The sequence below is a fragment of the Macaca thibetana genome, chromosome 14 (genome assembly GCF_024542745.1).
Source record: "Macaca thibetana thibetana isolate TM-01 chromosome 14, ASM2454274v1, whole genome shotgun sequence".
NCBI classification, from domain to species: domain Eukaryota; kingdom Metazoa; phylum Chordata; class Mammalia; order Primates; family Cercopithecidae; genus Macaca; species Macaca thibetana.
The window spans coordinates 94,015,176-94,036,216 of NC_065591.1; the positions used below are offsets into that span (position 1 = coordinate 94,015,176).

The 21,041-nt window shown below is 39.7% G+C and overlaps 1 protein-coding gene across 4 annotated transcripts in view; it reads left to right on the forward strand.

The window, feature by feature from the left end:
• Positions 1-20,392, forward strand: part of CFAP300 (cilia and flagella associated protein 300) — a 36,653-nt gene extending 16,261 nt beyond the window's left edge. For 2 of the 4 annotated variants that reach the window (XM_050758274.1, XM_050758276.1), the window contains exons 4-6: positions 3,215-3,381; positions 12,835-13,007; positions 19,880-20,392. In XM_050758274.1, coding sequence (XP_050614231.1) covers positions 3,215-3,381; positions 12,835-13,007; positions 19,880-20,126 — 587 coding nt within the window. In that variant the 3' untranslated portion in view covers positions 20,127-20,392. Of the gene's footprint in view, positions 1-3,214; positions 3,382-12,834; positions 13,008-19,137; positions 19,205-19,879 lie in introns of all 4 variants that reach the window. The other 2 variants (XM_050758275.1, XM_050758277.1) reach the window with 2 other exon arrangements.
• Positions 20,393-21,041: the final 649 nt, after the last annotated feature.

Sequence of the window (21,041 nt, forward strand, 5' to 3'; positions counted from 1 at the left end):
CTTGAGCCCAGGCATTTGAGACTAGCCTGGGCAATGCAGCAAGACCCTATCTCTACAAAAAAATTATCTGGCCGTGGTGGCACACACCTGTAGTCCCAGCTATTCAGAAGGCTGAGGCAAAAGAATCTCTTGAGCCCAGGAAGTTGAGGCCACAATGAGCCATGATCACATCACCACACTCCAGCCTGGGTGACAGAGTGAGACCTTGTCTAAGAAAACAAAAAAAGTTTGTGGGGCTGTTGGAATGGAATGAATGTATTTTGCATGTGAGAAGAACATGAATTTGGGGTCCTAGTGGTTACATGTTATAGACTCAGTGTCTGAACTATGTCCTCCTTAATTCATATTTTGAAGTCCCATGACCATCCCTCCCTCTACCTCATTGAAACCCAATTATTTCCCAAAGGCCCCATCTCCGACTACCATCACGTTGAGGGTTAGAGTTTCGATATATGAATATTTGGCCATACAGGTCAGTCCATAGAAAATGCTATTTTTATGTCTCAATATATGAATTTTGAAAGGACAGAATTCAGTCCATAGCAAATGCTATTTTCATGTCTCTTATTAAGTGGTTTGAATTTAATCACATTTTTTCACCATCCAAACCCTCCTTCTACTCCCCAAATCAGAGCTAGGGTAGACTAATTAAAATGGCATGCCCAACGTCAGTCCCTCCTCCAGTGTCCACTGACCAGTCTTCAGAAACTGTCAGACTCTCCACTGCTCTTGTTTTTTTGGTCTTTCGACATCGCCTAGAACTCCTCTTATCATTTCCTATGGTCTCCTTTTTTCTTTATCTAATCCTTCAGAGGATCTTACCTCTAAACAAAGGAAGCTTCTTAGCAGCATAGCTTTTGCAATTACTGAGGCAGACACAGTTCCTGGCTCCAGGCATCCTTCATGCCTCCACATGAGCCCAGCCCAGGACATAGAATAACAGGTCGTAGCATGACTCTCAAGTGGACAGCAAAAATAGCTAACGTAAACATTCACCAGCATTACTTACTCTTCTTAAGCACAAGCTGCTTCTCAGGTCAGAGATCCAGCAAATGTATCCAGGGTAGGGATACACCGAGGGCCACCACACCTAGGTCTACAATCTTAGAACTTTGAACAAAAGAACACCACCCCCTTCTATCAGAATCAGTGTGTGTGTATATGTGTGTACATTGAGAGAGACTGATTCAGTGATCGATGGAGGTAATAATAAAAATATTCATTTTAATCTTTGTGACTTTCTGTAATTTAATGGGATCTCTAATAGCAGAAAATCCATTCCTGAATGATAAATTCAGGAAATAAGTGTGGGATAGGGGATGGAGGATAGGGGCAAAACTAAGTCTACAAGAGAAAAATAGACAAAATGCTGTTATTTCAATTTTCTGTAATTCTGAATTTGTGATAATTTGATTAGGGCCTGATTTGAAATTTACCTTCACTTAGAAAACCTTTTTTTGTAGTAAATACTACAAATGAAATCACAAAGGAGAAATTTTTTGTTTGTTTGTTTGTTTGAGATGGAGTCTCATTTGGTCACCCAGACTGGAATGCAGTGGTACCATCTCGGCTCACTGCAAACTCCGCTTCCCAGGTTCAACTGATTCTCCTGTCTCAGCCTCCCAGGTGGCTGGGATTACAGGAGCCCGCCACTACAAGCAGCTAACTTTTGTATTTTTAGTAGAGATGGTGTTTCACTGTGTTAGCTAGGCTGGTCTCGAACTCCTGACCTGGCTGATCTCGAACTCCTGACCTTGAGTGATCCACCTGCCTCGGCCGTCCATAGTGCTGAAATTACAGGTGTGACCTACCACACCAGCTAAGAAATTTTTAAATGAAGAGAAAATGTTTTCAAGATACACTCAAGGACTTTACAAATGCTCAATTAAAATTTTTGTGGCCAGGTGCAGTTGCTTATGCCTATAATCCCAGCACTTTGGGAGGCCGAGGTGGGCAGATCACCTGGGGTCAGGAGTTCAAGACCAGCCTGACCAACATGGAGAAACCCCATCTCTACTAAAAAATACAAAATTAGTCAGGCATGGTGGCACATGCCTGTAATCCCAGATACTCAGGAGGCTGAGGCAGGAGAATTGCTTGAACCAGGGAGGCAGAGGTTGCGGTGAGCCGAGATTGCACCATTGCACTCCAGCCTGGGAAATGAGCGAAACTCCATCTCAAAAAAAAAAAAAAAAAAAATGTGAGTTATAAAGCATTAAGCGCCGGGCGCGGTGGCTCAAGCCTGTAATCCCAGCACTTTGGGAGGCCGAGATGGGCGGATCACAAGGTCAGGAGATCGAGACCATCCTGGCTAACATGGTGAAACCCAGTCTCTACTAAAAATACAAAAAAACTAGCCGGGCGAGGTGGCGGGCGCCTGTAGTCCCAGCTACTCGGGAGGCTGAGGCAGGAGAATGGCGTAAACCCGGGAAGCGGAGCTTGCAGTGAGCTGAGATCCAGCCACTGCACTCCAGCCTGGGCGACAGAGCGAGACTCCGTCTCAAAAAAAAAAAATAATAATAAAGCATTAAGCATAATAGGAATCAAAAATCATATGAAGCAATTCCTATGCTTTTATAGGCAATTCTGATAATATATGCATTAAGAATCCTCTACTACATTTTTAAAAAATGTATTTCATTTTTAAGTATCCTCTAATTCATATTCATCTAGTCCCGAAATGGTGAGACTTTTCTTATAAACTTTTTTTTTTTTTTTTTTTGAGACACAGTCTCACTCTGTTGCCTAGGCTGGAGTACAGTGTCACAATCTTGGCTCACTGCAACCTCTGCCCCTCACGTTCAAGCAGTTCTCCTGCCTCAGCCTCCCTAGTAGCTGGGATTACAGGCATGTGCTACCACGCCCAGCTAATTTTTGTAGTTTTAGTAGAGACGGGGTTTCACCATGTTAACCAGGCTAGTCTCGAACTCCTGACCTCAAGTGATCCGCCCTCCTTTGCCTCCAAAAGTGCTGGCATTACAGGCATGAGCCACCATGCCTGGCCTTGTTATAAACTCTTAATGATTAACACAAATGAAGAAGCTACAAAATAAGAATTTAATAAAATTCATAAACTAATAAATATTTTAAATATACCAAAAATGTCATATTTGTTAACTTCTTAGAATTTCTGCATAGCAATTTATTTTGGAAATAGTTGAGAATGCTAAATTAATTTTTCTATCTCCATTCTTTATAAAATATCTTTTTTCAGGAACTGAAGTGAAAAAAATTGAAGCTACAAATGTTCCTTGCACACAGCTTTCAATGTCATTTTTTCATCGGTTATATGATGGAGATATTGTACGAGACAGTGGACATATTGTTAAATGTTTAGATTCTTTTTGTGATCCATTTCTCATTTCTGATGAGTTACGAAGAGTAAGTACAGAATTTTAAAATTTCACAGTGGAATTTTATTTCAGGAAATGCAAAAATGTCAAAAACTCTGCCTGCTTAAGGCATAAAATACCTTCTCATAAAATACCTCTTATTTATAAATAATGATCAGTAATAATCCTAACATTGGTAGATTTCTACTTAGATGGCACTTTAACAGTCAACTTAATTATTTGTGTATTTCAGTAATTCTCAAATAGGTGCTATTAACATCTGATACGTAGAGATACTGCTAAACATTATATAACTCACAGGACAGTCACAACAAAGTTTTCTGGCTCAAAATGTCTATAGTGCTGAAGTAGGGAAATCCTGGCCTATTTAGTAAGGTCATTTTTGTTCAATGTGGGCCTTTTAACTTATCAAATTAATATTAAAAACATCCCAAAAAACATCCTGAAGTTGGGCATAGTAGCTCACGCTTGTAATTCCAGCACTTTGGGAGGCTGAGGTGGGTGGATGGTTTGAGCCCAGGAGTTCAAGACCAGCCTGGGCAACATGACAAAACCCTCTCCACAAAAACTACAAAAATTAGCTGAGACTGGTGGCTCACATCTGTATTCCCAGCTGCTCAGAAGGCTGAGGTCCCAGCTGCTTAGAAGGCTGAAGTGAGAAGACTGCTTGAGCCTTGAAGATCAAGGCTGCAATGAGCTGTGATCATGCCACTGCACTCCAACCTGGGCGACAGAGCAAGACCTTGTCTGAAAAATAAACTTAGATAAATAAATAAAAACATCCCAGGAGTAAAAGAATCTTTTTTATCTCATTGCTAATATCAACAAAGCCATTGGATTAACTAAATTCAATTTTGTTTTAGTGAAAGGTATACTGAACTTGGAATGAAAATATATAGATTACTTACCTGATTCCTGATTTATTATTTAGAAGATAATAATCTTAGGCAAATTTCTCCATCTTCTGAGCCTCAAGATCTTATCTATACAACATGAAGATGAAAGTGCCCATTCTACCCTCTTCCTAAAATCGAGAAAATTAATTGAGGAAGCATTTAAATGTACCTTTTAGAAATATTGAATGCTGTTAAAATGGAATGTCAGCTTGGGCAACAGAGCAAGACTCCCATCTCTACAAAAATACGAAGAAATAAGCCAGGTGCAGTGGAGTGCACCTGTAGTTCCAGCTACTTGGCAAGCTGAGGTGGGAGGATTGCTTGAGCCCAGGAGTTTGAGACTGCTGTGAGCTATGATTGTGCCGCTGCACCCCAGTTTGGGCAACAGAGTGAGACCTTGTCTCTATAAAACAGAAAAAAGAAATGTATTATTGATATTATCATTGTTACAATTATTGAGAGTATTAAAATAGTTAAAAAATGAGGGTTTTCATGTCAAATAGCCATGTGTTCAAATCCTGCCTTTGTCACTTAATAACTGATGCTTAACCTCTCTAAGCCTCAGTTTCTTCATCTATAAAGTAGGCATAATGTGAGATTTCTGTGAGATAATGTACTTACTCTGCTTAGCATAATGGCTGGCGCTTAGTAAGTTTTCCATAATATTAACAACTTCTATTAATTACTACTGTTATTATTGTCCTCAAGAAAGAAGGAAGACATACAAGTCAGATGTATTGCAAATCCAGATAGCAATGAACTAGGGAAGCTACTGATCCATCATTCCAGACACAGGAATCTTGTCTGTAGGGGAAAGGGAGACATCCAACCAGGCAATACCTAAAAGAACTCATTAACTTAGTTAAAGAAGAAAATAAAATTAACTTGCTGAGAATACCCAAACACACACAACTGAATGAGACTACATATAGTTTGCTCTTAGGTAAATGAAGTATATCTAACATGAGATAATATAAATAATATATGTGGCTGGACGTGGTGGCTCACGCCTGTAATCCCAGCACTTTGGGAAGCCAAGGTGGGTAGATCATCTGAGGTCAGGAGTTCAAGACCAGTCTAGCCAATATGGCGAAACCCTGTCTCTACTAAAAATACAAAAATTAGCCAGGTGTGGTGGTGGGCACCCATAATCCCAGCTACTCGAGAGGCTGAGGCACAAGAATTCGTTGAATCCAGGAAGCAGAGGTTGCGGTGAGCCAAGATCACACCACTGCACTCCAGCCTGGGTGAAAGAGCAAGACTTCGTCTCAAAAGAAAAAAATTAAACAAAACAAAACAAAAAATACTATACAATAGGGGTCTGATATTAAAATTTCTACTTCTTCTTACCAAGGATTGGAAATTACTATTTAGGAAATGTTTGGTCTGGGTTTCCCTCCTTTTGGATACTACTGTCAACTCTTGTCTCTCACACTTCTTCTCTGGCATAAGGGTCTAAAGACCCTTACCTCTAATGTTAGATAATTCACTGTCACTTCTAAGAAAGAGTATCATCAGTGGACATTTTTTTAAAAAGAAGGATTAATTTTCCAACAGAATACTCTGCAAAACTGCTTGCTGTCTATCTTATTTATTGCCATGAATAGCACCTCTATTCATGAAATGCTGGAGCTCAGTGTTTTTCTACTAGTTGCCTGTATGGCTTGCTCTTGGGTTCATTGCTACTCTGTGGCAACAGGGAGGAAAGGTTTTTAACTTGGTTGCTTTATGGCTAATAAAAAAAAACACTAACATCCAGCTTCAGCCTGAACTAAAAAGCGTCCCCCATTGTGCAGCACTACAGATTCTATTGGCTCACTGTAATGTAAGTACTAATAACCACTTTCCTGACTGTGGCTCAGAAGTTTGACCTACTGTCTAAGAGCTACATTGCTGAAGAGATCTGTATGTGAATGGAGATGGAGAAAAGCCATAGAATATTATGTTTTCACATTCATTCCAAAAATTTTTTTAAATTATTATATTTTTTTAAATTACACAGCCAAGCCGGGCATGGTGGCTCATGCTTGTAATCCCAGCACTTCGGGAGGCAGAGGCGGGTGGATCACCTGAGACCAGGAGTATGAGACTAGCCTGGCCAACATGGTGAAAACCCATCTCTATTAAAAATACAAAAATTAGCCAGGCAAGGTGGCACGTGCCTGTAATCCCAACTACTAAGGAGGCTGAGGCAAGAGAATCGCTTGAACCCAGGAGGCAGAGGTTGCAGAGCTGAGATTGCACCACTGCTTTCCAGCCTGGGCGACAGAGCGAGACTCTGTCTAAAAAAAGAAAAAAAATTAGCTGGTCATGGTGTCGTATACCTGTAGTCTTAGCTACTTGGGAGGCTGAGGTGGGAGGATTGCTTGAACTCAGGAAGTTGGGCTGCAGTGAGCCAAGATGGCACCATTGCACTCCAGCCTGAGTGACAGAGTGGGACCCTGTCTTCTCCACCCCCCAATAATTGCACAGCCTAATCAGTTCAATATATGAGAGTATTCATGTAAGAAATGTGTTAACTATTCATTCCTAAGTACTTTATTCACCTTTCTCTTAAGTCACATCTTCAGATAGTTGCAAACATGGGCCACAATAACACATTATTTTCTTACAGAGGGAGGGAGGGAAGGAGAGAGGAAGGAAGGAAGTGGAGATGTGTAAGTGTTACCTGTGGCACACCCAGAGAGCAATTAAGTATGGACTGCTTTCCCTTACCTATATTTTCCTAGACATATCCAACCTTGGTTTTCATCAAGGCATTATAAATAAACTGTGTATGGACAACACCATAGAGTTGAGTTTTTTAAATACTTCTTATATGCAATGACCTGTGGTAAGTTTTCTGTAGAGATTGTAAATGAGCTTAATCAATTTTCATAATTAAGTGCACTTTCTACTAGACACTGATTGTTGTATAATTCATTGTATTTTCTTTTTTCCCTTGTATGGTAGTGTTAAGCATAAGGTACAATTTTGATAGCCTTTCTCCATCTAGAGTTCCTTTCTGTTTGTTTGTTTATTTATTTTTTTCTCTATTTTGTTTATTTGTGCTCTGGTATTTATTATTTCCTTATACTAACTTTAGGTTTGTTCTTGCTTTTTTAGTTTCTTGAGGTGCATCATTAGATTATTTGAAGTCTTTGTACTTTTATTATGTAGGCATTTATTGCTGTAAAATTCTCTTTTAGCATGCTTTTGCTATATTCCATAGGCATGGGTATGTTATATTTCTATTTTTGTTTGTTCAAGAAAGTTTAAATTTTTCTTCTGAATTTGTTCATTGACTCATTGGTCATTCAGGAGTGTGTTGTTGGTTCTCATGTATTTGTATAGTTTCTAAAATTCCTTTTGTTATTGATTTCTCATTTTATTCCACTGTGGTATGAGAAGATAGTTGGTATGTTTTCAATTTTTTAAGTGTGTTGAGACTTGTTTTGTTAATCAACATATGGTCTATCCTGAAGAATGTTCCATGTGCTGATGAGAATAGATATTCTGCAGCTGTTGGATAAAATGTTCTGTAGATGTCTATTTGGTCTAAAGTGCAGCTTAAATCCAGTGTTTCTTTATGAATTTTCTGTCTAGATGATCTGTCTAATGTGGAGAGTGAGGTGTTGAATTTCCCAACTATTACTGTATTAGAGTCTATCTCTTCTGTTAGCTCTAATAATATTTGCTTTATATATTTATGTCTGCTGGTGTTGGATGCATATATATATATATATTTTTTTTTTTTTTTTTTGAGACGGAGTCTCGCTCACTGCAAGCTCCGCCTCCCGGGTTTACGCCATTCTCCCGCCTCAGCCTCCCGAGTAGCTGGGACTACAGGCGCCCGCCACCTCGCCCGGCTAGTTTTTTGTACTTCTTTTTAGTAGAGACGGGGTTTCACCGTGTTAGCCAGGATGGTCTCGATCTCCTGACCTCGTGATCCGCCCGTCTCAGCCTCCCAAAGTGCTGGGATTACAGGCTTGAGCCACCGCGCCCAGCCAAGGATGCATATATATTAAGAATAGTATATCCTCTGACTGAATTGACCCCATTAGCATTATATAATGACTTTCTTTGTCCCTTTTTACTGTTTTATTTACAGGTCAAGTGAGTTTGCTATGGGCAACATAGTTGGATCATGCTTTTTGTTTTTTAGATCCACTCAGCCAGTTTACACATTTTAAGTGAAAAATTTAGTCTGTTTATATTCAAGGTTATTATTGATATGTGAGGACATACTTCTGTCATTTTGTTAATTTTTTTGGTTATTTTGTATATCTTTTGTTCCTTTTTCTCTTTTTGTTTATCTTTGTGGTTTGGTGGTTTTCTGCAGTGGTAATATTTGAATCTTTTCTGTGTTTTCAAATTTTGCTTTCAGTTATAGGTCTCCCTTAACCATTTCTTACAGGGCAGGCCTAGTGATGATAAATTCCCTCCATTTTTACTTGTCTAGGAAATACTTTCTCTTTCATTTATGAAGGATAATTTTGCTGGGTATAGTATTTTTGGCTGCCATTTTTTTTCTTTGTTTTCTCTCTCAGCACTTTGAATCATCTCATCCTCTACTGGCCTGTAAGGTTTCTTCTGAGAAATCCATTGTGAGTCTATTGAGGGTTTCCTTATATGTGACTAGACACTTTTCTCTTGCTGTTTTTAGAATTCCTTTTCTTTAACTTTTGATGGTCTGATGATAATGTGCCTTCAAGAAGACATTTTTGGGTTGTACTTATTTGGGGATCTTTAAGGTTCCTGTATCTGGTCATCTAAATCTCTTGTTAGAATTGAAAAGTTTTCAGCTATTATTTTGTTAAATAGATTTTTTTAAATGCCTTTGGGCTTCTCTTCACCTTCTGGAACACCCATAATTCAAAACTGTTTGCTTTATGGTATCCTATATGTCATGTAGGCTTTGTTCGTTCTTTTTCTCTTTTTTTTGTCTGACTGGGTTACTTCAAAAGACCCGTCTTCAAGTTCTGAAACAATTTCTTTGGCTTTATGTAGTCTATTGTTGAAATTCTCAATTGAATCTTTTATTTCACTCATTGAATTATTCAGTTCTAGGATTTCTGTTTGGTGCTTTTTAATGATATCTATCTTTTTGGTGAATTTCTCATTCATATCCTGAATTGTTTTTCTGATTTCTTGGTATCCTTTATCTGTGCTTTCTTGTATCTCACTGAGCTTCTTTAATATCATTAATTTTTTGAGATAATTTTTTTTTCAGGACTAGAGACAGAGTTTCACCATGTTGCCCAGGCTGGTCTTAAACTCTTGGGCTCAAGCGATCCACCCACCTCAGCCTCCTAAAGTTTTGGGATTGCAGGTGTGAGATACCGTGCCCGGACAAGTCATTATTTTGAATTTTTTTCTTATAGCTCATAAATTTATTTTTAATTAAATCTGTTGCTGGGGAATTATTGTGCTCCTTTGGAGGTGTCATCTTTCTTGCTTTTTCATATTTCTTGTGTCCTTATATTAATATCTGTGCATCTAGTTTAACAGTCACTTCTTTGAATTTATTGGATTGGCTTTTTAGGAGAAAACTTTTTCCCGAAAATGTACTTGTGGTGTTGATTGGGTAGAGCACTTTGGTTCTAATTCTGGGTGCAAGCAGTAGTGTAGTCTCCATATGATTTATTCAGGTGTACTCAGCATCACTGGTGTCTGTGGTTTCCTCAGTGGCTTAGGTTGCAATTGTTAGTAGAGGCTGGGGTGAAGTTTTGCTGGGGACAGGTAGGCCAGTTCTTGGGTCCCAGTAGTGGCAGCAGCTGGCCAAAGCACACCTGTCCTTGGGCCCCTGAGCAGTGTAGGCAGGCAGTGGTGTTAGCAGGTCCAAGCAGGCTGACTCTTGGGCCTCCAGGCAGCTTGCTCATGTGCCAGCAGTGTTAGTGGTGGGCTGGGTATGTGGATGTGTGTTTGGGTCCCCAGTCAGTGTGCATTAAATGGATGATGGCTGTAGCAGTGGTGGGACAACCTTTGGATTCCCAAGCAGTACACACTTATATTAGCAGTGGCTGTGACATGCTAGGCAGGCCAGTCCCCAGGCCCCCAGGGAGCAAGTATGCTATGGTGGTGGCCAGTTGAATGGGCCTGTGCTCAGGTCCCCAAGAGGAGTACACAAGTGTCAGCAGTGGTGGATGGGACAGGGCAAACCCCAGAGTCCTGGGTGTGCTTGGGCACTGGATGGGGGACAGTGCCAGGCCAGAGGGGCTGTCCTCAGGTCCCCCAGTGGTGCATACAGATGCAGCCTCTTGTGAGTTGGGCAGGGTGATCCTCAAGCCCCCTAGCAAAGTGCTCAGATGGCAGCAGCAGTGGCAATGAGTGGAGAGAGCTCATCCGTGGCCCTGCTGCAGGGCTTTGGGATGGGGCTACCGTCAGTGGCTGCAGCCACTGGCAGGTGGCTCTTGGGTTCTGGAGAACATACATTTCAGCTTCCAGTAATAGTGGCCATGGCAGTAGTGGCAGCAACAGTAGGGAGAGCCAGTCTTCAGGGCACATGCAAGCATGTAGCGGCCCTGCTACCAAGGAAATGGGGAGTACAAGGTTGCTGCCAGTGGCATATGCTTCAGGCCCTCAGCTGTGGGTGGGAGACCCCATCTTCAGGGAGCATGCAAGTGGATGGTAGACCTGCTGCTGGTGGTGGCAAGGTTGCTATCAGTAACAGCAGCCCCAGGTAAGTGGGTTTCAGGTTCTGGGGAGCACACACTTTGTCTCCCTTTGTCTCAAGGACAGCCTCGTCAGTGTGCTGCATTACTCATTCCCCAGGGTAAAAGACACCATGCAGAATCCAGGTGGACATTTGGGGATGTCATTGGGGATCTAGGGATGTGGAAATGCAGGGACTGTTGGGCCCCAAGGAAGGATGCAGTCTGGTAGGAGTTGGACTCTCAAAGTGGTGCCATCCTGCAGCTCCTTAGGACTTGGAGGTGGAGGGGGCGTTGTGGGAGCCAGCATGAGCTCCTCTCTGGAGCAGTACCATTGTGTGGTCTCCAGGCAGCACGCTATTACTAGTCTCAGGGCCCATGAGGGTTGAGGAGCTCTCCCATGGTGAGGATTGCAGAGGTCCACAGTAGAAATGTGGACTGCTAGGGGTCTTTCACTTACCATTTCCCTGCATTGGGAAGCCTCTCCAGACTCCCAGCCAATCCCAGCTCCTTCTGTGCCTGTGTGTTTCCTGTTACCTCTCTGTTGAATTCCAGTGTTCTCTCTTAGACTCTGTCTTTGAAGTGTGATTATCTACTTGCTATTTTGGTTCTACTTTGTTCATAACGTGAGTGCCAGATGCCTCTAGTCAACCATCTTGACATCCCTCCTATCTAAAGTTGTTTATATGTATTTATTTTTTTTCCATTTTATTTCTTGACCATAGTTTTTTTGTCCTTTATTATTTGGGTCTTATTATATCTGTATTTTATTTTTAGCTATTTCACATGCTTTTTTTTTTTTTTTTTTTTTTGCTCTGTCACCCAGGCTGGAGTGCAGTGGTGCAGTCATGGCTCACTGCCGCTTCAATCATCTTCTGAGCTCAAGCAATCCTCCCACCTCAACCTCCTCATTCACTAGGGCTACAGGCATTCACCACCACATCCAGCTTATTTTAGGGTGGGGGTTACTAGAGATGAGGTCTCACTATGTTGTTCAGGCTGGACTCAAGCTCCTGGCCTCAAGCGATCCTCCTGCCATGGCCTCCCAAAGTGCTGGGATTATAGGCATGAACCACTGTGCCCAGCCTTCACATTCTTTTTTTAAAATAGGGAGGCTGAGGTAAGAAGATCACTTGAGTCCAGGAGTTTGACACCAGCCTGGGCAACATAGTGAGACTCCATCTCTAAACAAAGAAAAAATAAACAAAGCAGGTAAGATATAAACAATCCAATGGAAGAAATATATTTCTTACATTGGTCACCTTTTTATGCCCACTACAATCAATAAATGAATCAGTGGTCTGTATTTCCCAATGGCATAAGAAAATCCCCTACATCATATCTAGTTTTTCTGCTCTCTGTATGAGGTAGCAAGACCTCAGAGGGGCAAGAGTCAATGTCAATAGGTGATGTGTGAAGTGATCTTACTAGAGAGCAGGAAAGCGAGAGCTGGATATGAGGCTCCAGCACCTGAAAGTTTCAAAAAGGAGTACTTGTGGGATTAAGACCAATACTCATCCAAACTCCATAAGAGGAGAGAGCTTAGAACATGACCATTTAGTCTCTGGGTAGAAGCCAAGGCAGGAGGCCTTATGGGATGGAGAAGTGTTCTCATTTATTTATGCTCCTATTTATTTCCAAATAAGATTTGAGGTGACATAACACTAAAACAATTACTAAAAATATCAACTAGAATAAAGACATAAAGTGGAAGGAGGGAAGACTTAGCCACTGTGTTTTAAATTTTGATTTGTTCTTTTCATTGATTGTCAGTTCCTAATGATAAAATAGAGGCAAATAAATGCAGATTACAGGTTACTCTCTTCAGTTGACTCAAGATTAGTTCTTAAAATAGGTGTAAGATTATTTTTAAGTATATGAAATGAAACCTTTGAAAACATAAAAGTTAAAACCTTGAGTTATGTTACATTAAGATGAATTTTATCATCTTAGGTTTTGCTAGTGGAAGACTCAGAAAAATATGAAATATTCAGCCAACCAGATAGAGAAGAGTTCCTGTTTTGTCTTTTCAAACATCTTTGCCTTGGTGGAGCCCTTTGTCAATATGAAGATGTGATTAGCCCATATCTGGAAACAGCAAAGCTTATCTATAAGGATCTAGTGAGGTAATATTGCTAGATCACAATATGTAAATCTCTAGTTAATAGAATAAATTATTTGTTTAACCATGATGGAATTACACAACATCATTCAGTGGTCATATTAACAACCAAAGCATGTAAAAAGCACTACCCTCACCTCCCTCTCATAACCTTCCCCCTCTCGTCCAGAATAGAAAGATTTCTGGTTTTCTCTCTTATTTAGTTCTCAGTCCTCTCATTCTTCCTCTACCTCTTCTGCTTTTTTCCTTATTCAGACCTGTTACCAACTGCCATCTTCCAAGCCTTCTTTTTTTTCTTACCAAGCCTCCTTTTAAATCTGAAGGGAACACAAGAGATCCCTCCAGATGTTTAAGTTTGCTTAACTAATAGTAAAAACAATTATTACCTTTGTTCCAAAGAAGTGAAAGAATTTTCACGTAGGTGTAATATTTACCTTTTCAAATTAATCCCAGTGCTATACAGTTTGAGGTACTTTGGTAGCATTTTTCTTTTTGAAGATCTAATGAGAATTAAAATCTTACAAATTTCTTGTTTGTACCTTTCTTTTAACTGAAGTGGATGTTCTTTGGTAGAGTTTTTCAGTTATGAAGATATTGGATCATCTTAATAGGCAAAACAACAGAGAGTAAAGGGTCTTAAAAGTTAGTTATATAATTTTACTTTCATAGGAGAAAACCAGAATTAGCTTCTCATTACACTCATAATTGTTAATTTACTTATACTCAACACTTTAATTCTCATATCCATTCCTTGTGTCATATAGCTATACAGCAAACTGCATAATTTAGTTATTTATTCAATTAATTTATTATATGGTTTTAAAAACAGAAAAATGTTTCTATAATCTCCCTATGATTTTATTTTATTTATTTTTTTTTTTTTTTGAGACGGAGTCTCGCTCTGTCACCCAGGCTGGAGTGCAGTGGCCGGATCTCGGCTCACTGCAAGCTCTGCCTCCCGGGTTCACGCCATTCTCCTGCCTCAGCCTCCCGAGTAGCTGGGACTACAGACGCCCGCCACCTCGCCCGGCTAGTTTTTTGTATTTTTTAGTAGAGACGGGGTTTCACCGTGTTAGCCAGGATGGTCTCGATCTCCTGACCTCGTGATCCGCCCGTCTCGGCCTCCCAAAGTGCTGGGATTACAGGCTTGAGCCACCGCGCCCGGCCTCCCTATGATTTTAATGAACAAGTTATTGTCAACACATACAGATTATTGGACAAAGAAATGTTAGAAACAATTTCAGAAAAAGCATGTACATACCTATTAATACATCAAACATACTGTCCTAATTATTTGAAGTTCATGTAAACCTGCTAGTCTGCTTCTAGCACTCCCTGAAGATACTACTCTGTATACCCTACACACACACACACACACGCACTCATGCACGCACACACATACTACTACCACTACCACCACAACGTGTTGTACCCCATCAGCCACATGAACTTGTGGAATTCCTCACTACTGTGTGCTATGAAGGAGGAGATTGTGTTGGAGATATTTGGAGTAGAAATAAGTTTAGAACCTACACATTGAAGAAACTGCTATTTTTCCCAACATTCCCTTCCCCAGATTCTCATCTGCAATTCTCTTCTACATTTTTAGATGCTAAGAAAAAGTATGACTGCTTTACAGTGTCTGACCTGCCATTGCAAATACACATTATTGCTAATCCATTCTAGCACAGTCCATCCCTTATGTTTGTACATGTTGGGAGCACACTACAGAGTGTGATTTTAGGAGTCTCTAACTCAAACAAAAGGGTAAAAATGTTATTAAAATATTTTTGTCCTCATCCATTATAACAGGTCCTATAAAACACACCTTTTATTTTTTTAATTTTATTTATTTATTTTTTGAGACAGAGTCTGTCACCCAGGCCAGATTGGAGTACAGTGGCACGATCTCAGCTTACTGCCACCTCCACCTCCTGGGTTCAAGGGATTCTCCTGCCTCAGTCTCCCAAGTAGCTAGGACTACAGGCTTGAGCCACCATGCCTGGCTAATTTATTTATTTTTCATAGAGATGGGGTTTCACCTTGTTGGCCAGGCTGGTCTCAAACACCCGACCTCGGGTGATCTTCCCGCCTCGGCCTCCCAAAGTGCTGGGATCACAGGCGTGAGCCACCGCACCTGGCCAAAATATACCTTTTTAATGTTTTTAAAAATGTTTTCCTTAAAAAGATTGAGATTTCTTTAAACCAAATAAGCAATACTTTAGAACCACCCATTTTGTTAAAGAGTAAATGATCAATTGTTTTATTACGTTTCAAAAATGTATATGCAGAAATGTACATAGTTAATAATGGTGCCTGTGTCTTTTCTGCTTTAGACATTAGACACATGCTCTTGTCAAAGTTTCAGGAGAGTTCCCCCAAGCCATGTATCTACCCCAGATGTGAAATTTTATTATTTGAACTGAGAAGTTTAGATTAGGCCCTTCAGATACTAGTTAAGCAGTAGGTCCTTGTTTTTTCTATTTTATTTATTTATTTTTTATTTATTTTTTTGAGATGGAGTCTTGCTTGTCACCCAGGCTGGAGTGCAGTGGCACGATCTCGGCTCAGTGCAACCTCCGCCTCCTGGGTTCATGCCATTCTCCTGCCTCAGCCTCCCAAGTAGCTGGGACTACAGGCACCCGCCACCACGCCTGGCTAATTTTTTGTATTTTTAGTAGAGACAGGGTTTCACCGTGTTAGCCAGGACGGTCTCGATCTCCTGACCTTGTGATATGCCTGCCTTGACCTCCCAAAGTGCTGGGATTATAGGCATGAGCCACCGTGCCCGGCCTGTTTTATTTATTTTTTATCGTTTTGGTTTTTTTGGTTTTTTTTGAGACAGGGTCTCACTCTGTTGCCCAGGCTGGAGTACAGTGGCACAATCTCAACTCACTGAAACCCCTGCCTCCTAGGCTCAGGTAATCCTCCCACCTTACCTTAGCCTCCCCAATAGCTAGGATCACAAGCACACACCACTACACCTGACTAAGTTTTTCATATTTTTTGTACAGATGGGGTTTCACCGTATTACCCAGGCTGGTCTTGAACTTCTGGACTCAGGTGATCCACCTGCCTCAGCCTCCCAAAGTGCTGGGATTACAGGTGTGAACCACTGTGCCCAGCCAGGTCCTTGTTTTTTAAAATGTGCAGTTACTTAGAATAGTCTGGACACCCTGGAGTTTAGAGTCAATATGGGACTGATCCTCAGAAATAATCGCAAATGACATTGACAAGAAACAACTATATTATGTCCAAACCATTAATATAACTACACTTTTTAAAAATATTATATAGAAATTATGTTCCAGTATCCTTAAAAACCATGCTTATCAGAGGATGGAGTTAGTGATGGATAAAGATCTGATATAATGCAATTATTAGTAGACCACCACAGAGCACTAATCAATATCACTTTATATTTCCTTTTCATTTTTTCTTAAGAGATATAGGACAGATGATAACTGTACTTTCTTGCTAGGCCTATAAAAAATTAGACTAATTATTTTAGAGATATTTTAAAGTAATACTAATGTAGGATCGGAGGTAATAGAATAGTATGATTTCTTTCTATTAGTAACTAACTTCTAATAATGTACAAATGGTAGTTTCTTTCTAAAACAATATTTTTGTTTTTGTTTTTGTTTTTTTTGAGATGGAGTCTCACTCTATTGCCCAGGCTGGAATGCAGTGGTGCAGTCTCGGCTCACTGCAACCTCTGCCTACTGAGTTCAAGCGATTCTTGTGCCTCAGCTTCCCCAGTAGCTGGGACTACAGGCACATGCCACCACGGCCCAGCTAATTTTTGTATTTTTAGTGGAGACGAGGTTTCACCATGGTGGCCAGGCTGGTCTGGAACTCCTAACCTCAGGCGATCTGCCCACCTTGGCCACCCAAAGTGCTGAGATTACAGGTGTGAGCCACCACATCCGGCCGATATACTTGTGGTACATGTTTATATGTGTTAAGTAATTGTTCTAGTATCAAATACTAAATTTTCCCCTAAACTGATTTGATAAGCACTTTTACGAAGTTTTTTCTTTCCTCAGATTTTCAAACTGGAAATAATTTATGTATAGTAAAATGAACAAATCATAAATATACATAAAATTTGGTGAATATGTATGTTTATACCATATAACCACCCACAGATAAATGTTTATAATGAGATATAAATAGATATGTTCTTTATATCGATCTAGGTGATTATATAGGTGTATGCAAGTATTTTATATATAGTGGTTATAGTCATCCCTTGGGTAAGCACAAAAACTTAAAAGTATTATTCAACTTTTAAGCAGTATGTTAAGCAATAGAGAAAACAAAAGAAAATGAACTTGACTTATGTCATAGAAATATTTGGAAATCAATTTAATCCTGGGTTGAAGTCTAAATGAAATACCTAGTAGAGATGAAAACCACCTAAGATTCTTGAACCCTGAAATGGCAATGGCTGGTCATCCCCAAAAGGTGCACAAGCTCAAACATACATACACACACACCGCTCAAACTGAGTTTTCCTTTTTCGTCCTCCTCCTCCTTCTTCTCTCCCTCTCCCAATTACCTTTACATGTGTAGTAGAGGGAGAAGCAGTACTTTCACCTAAAAAAGTAGAGAAGAGGGTATCTTCCTTCACATTTTACCTATACATGTCACACATTAATAATACCTTTGATACATATGTGTTAAATATTTATAGAGTGTATAGGTCTGGGATAAGCAGCTGATGTGTAGCAGAAAGATTATTGGACTCTGAGTCACCTGTATTCTATTCCCAGAAATACCACTTTTATTTAGTTTATCTTAGTTATATCATTTAACTTCTTTAGTTATATTGTCCATAAAATTGGCAAAATAATGCCTACCTCAATGAATTGTGTGATCTTTAAATGAGGTAATGTATATGAAGGTATTTTGGAGGCTGGTTGCAGTGGCCATCACCTGTAATCCCAGCACTTTGGGAGGCGAAGGCAGAAGGATCTCTTGAGGCCAGGGTTTCAAGACCAGCTTGGGCAATATAGCAAGACTTTGTCTCTACAAAAATGAAAAATAATAAAAAGTTTAAAATTGTGTAAAAAATGTTTTACAAACTGTAAAGCATTAGAAAGTGTGTGTATATTTATTTATATATGTAACAAATTTTAAATATATATCTGTAGCTTATTTTCTCAATCCTTAGTTTGCTTTCTCACTACATATTGCCACAGGAAATCTTTTGTGGGGAGAATAACTGAAGGAAAGCTACTGAGAAAAAATTATTTTTAATATGATATAACTTAGCAATATATAATTTAACAAATAGCTGTTTGGGTTTTTGTTTTTGTTTTTATTTTTGTTTTGAGATGGAGTTTCGCTCTTGTTGCCCACACTGGAGTGCAATGGTGCAATCTTGGCTCACCGCAACCTCCGCCTCTCGGGTTCAAGCGATTCTCCTGCTTCGGCCTCCCGAGTACCTGGGATTACAGGCTAAGTTTTTGTATTTTTAGTAGAGACAGGGTTTCACCATGTTGGTTGGGCTGGTCTCGAACTCCCGACCTCAGGTGATCCGCCCGCCTAGGCCTCCCAAAGTGCTGAGATTACAGGCTTGAGCCACTGTGACGGGCCAACAAATAGTTCTTGTATACATTATCTCATTTGATTTTCATATACTAAAAGGAACATATTATTCCCAATTTACATATGAGAAAATTGAGGTTCAGAAAGGTTAATCTTACTCAAAGTGAAAGAACAGGTCAGTGGCAGAACTAGCATTTGTATTTACACTGTTTAAGTCTTCAGTCTAGCATGCTTTTATCTACCCGATATGGTTGTCTACACTTCAGTCTGATTTTTACGAATCCTCATTTGTCCAATAATTGTCTCTGTAGCCTGTGAAGGTAATTTCATCATCTGAGTCTCAGACTGACTTTAAACCTTCTAACTGTAAGATTCAATTTTCTGCTATTTCAATTCAGTTGACCTTGCCCATTCTTGGTTGAAGCCTCTGATGCCATTTCTTCAAACCACTTAGTTGGATAGTATGTATTTCCATGTTCTATATGAATAAGAATATGTAAATACTAAAAGGGATCATTACTTAAATGTATACGCCAATGCCTATTATGTGTTAAAAGCACCTTTTCTTCCTTTTTTAGTGTTCGAAAGAATCCTCAAACCAAGAAAATACAAATTACCTCTTCTGTCTTTAAAGTTTCAGCCTATGTAAGTGTGAGAGAACTTTTGCAACCAAAGAATTTAATTACTTTTTGTTAATACAGTTGTTACAACTGGAGTTAACAATTAGGACAATGTTATGCCTAGGAGAAAAGACAATGTTATTTAGAGTTTTGTTAAAATTAAAAGTTGATAGAATATGCTTTTGTTTGGAGAACAGTTTGAACTTTCTTCCCTGGCTTCCTTTCTGTCATCTGTATCTAATAACATTGCCTGCTTATTTTAGAGCTAAATCTGTGACTCAGATGGAGTAGAACACAGTTCTCTTAGTCTGTCAAACCATCATTTATAGGGCAGATAAATAAGAATGCCCTAAATGTTGACGGGTGCGGTGGCTCACTCCTGTGATCCCAGCACTTTGGGAGGCCGAGGCGGGTGGAACAGGAGGTCAGGAGATTGAGACAATCCGGGCTAGCACGGTGAAACCCCGTCTCTACTAAAAATACAAAAAATTAGCCGAGCGTGGCGGCACACGCCTGTAATCCCAGCTACTCGGGAGGCTGAGGCAGGAGAATCGCTTGAACCCAGGTGGCAGAGGTTGCAGTGAGCTGAGATGGTGCCACTGCACTCCAACCTGGGTGACAGAGCAAGACTCTGTCTCAAAATAAATAAATAAATAAAATAAAAATAATAATAATAATAATTTAGGTTTGTCTTTTTCAGGATTCTGCTGGTATGTGCTATCCTTCATCAAAGAATCATGAACAGACATTTTCTTACTTTATTGTGGATCCTATCAGGCGTCATCTTCATGTTTTATACCACTGTTATGGTGTGGGAGACATGTCTTAATGCTCTTTCAAATTATGTACCTCTACTATTTTTTATTTATCGTTTTTCTCTTTTAATACTAATAGATAAACATTTACTTTGCAAATTAATTCAAGAAAAATGTAAGGAACCTACTTAGAGCAGAAGAAAGCAAACACCAAGATACCTTTTTAAAAATTTGTGTGGAATACTAACCGGGGATCAAATTTCATCCCTAATAAAATCTATACCAAAAAAATTGTGGAATTTTTACAAAAAGTTACAAGGAATTCCTTGTAACTAGAAATCTAGTTCTAATTTGCATTGTGATTCAAGTGAATCCTCAATTTTCCACGTATTTTAATTTATAAGCTAATTAATTCTGGATTGCAAATGCAGCAGAAAACTAAACATTTCTACTACTGATCATTAATATAAATTGTTAGTTTATTTAACTTGTTTCATTTAATTACATTTCTTCATTGCACAAACGTTTACATCTCTAAAGCTAGGAAAAGCATAACAATTCTTTTGCTTTATTTGTTCCACTTAAAAGCCTCAATAAAAAAATAGTGTTCTGGGCCTTGGCACGGTGGCTCATGCCTGTAATCTCAGCACTTTGGGAGGTCAAGGCGGGCAGATTACGAGGTCAAGAGATCGAGACAATCCTGGCCAACATGGTGAAACTCCGTCTCTACCAAAAGTGCAAAAATTATCTGGGTGTGGTGGCGCATGTCTGTAGTCCCAGATACTCAGGAGGCTGAGACAAGAGAATCACTTGAACCCGGGAAACGGAGGTTGCACTGAGCCGAGGTTGCACCACTGCACTCTAGCCTGGCAACAGAACAAGACTCCATCTCAAAAAAAAAAAAAAAAGAAAAAGGTTCTGAAAGTAGTCGTAAACTCTTTTATCACATAATAAATTAAGGCTGCAGCTGTCCCACAGCTAATACAAGAGCTACATGTAAACAGAGAAAGTTGGCCTGATGGTATTAGTAGGCTGTTCAAACAGTGAGAGCCAGGTTATCTTAGTACTGTTCCTTATTTCATTCATAGAATGAATGTATAACCTAGT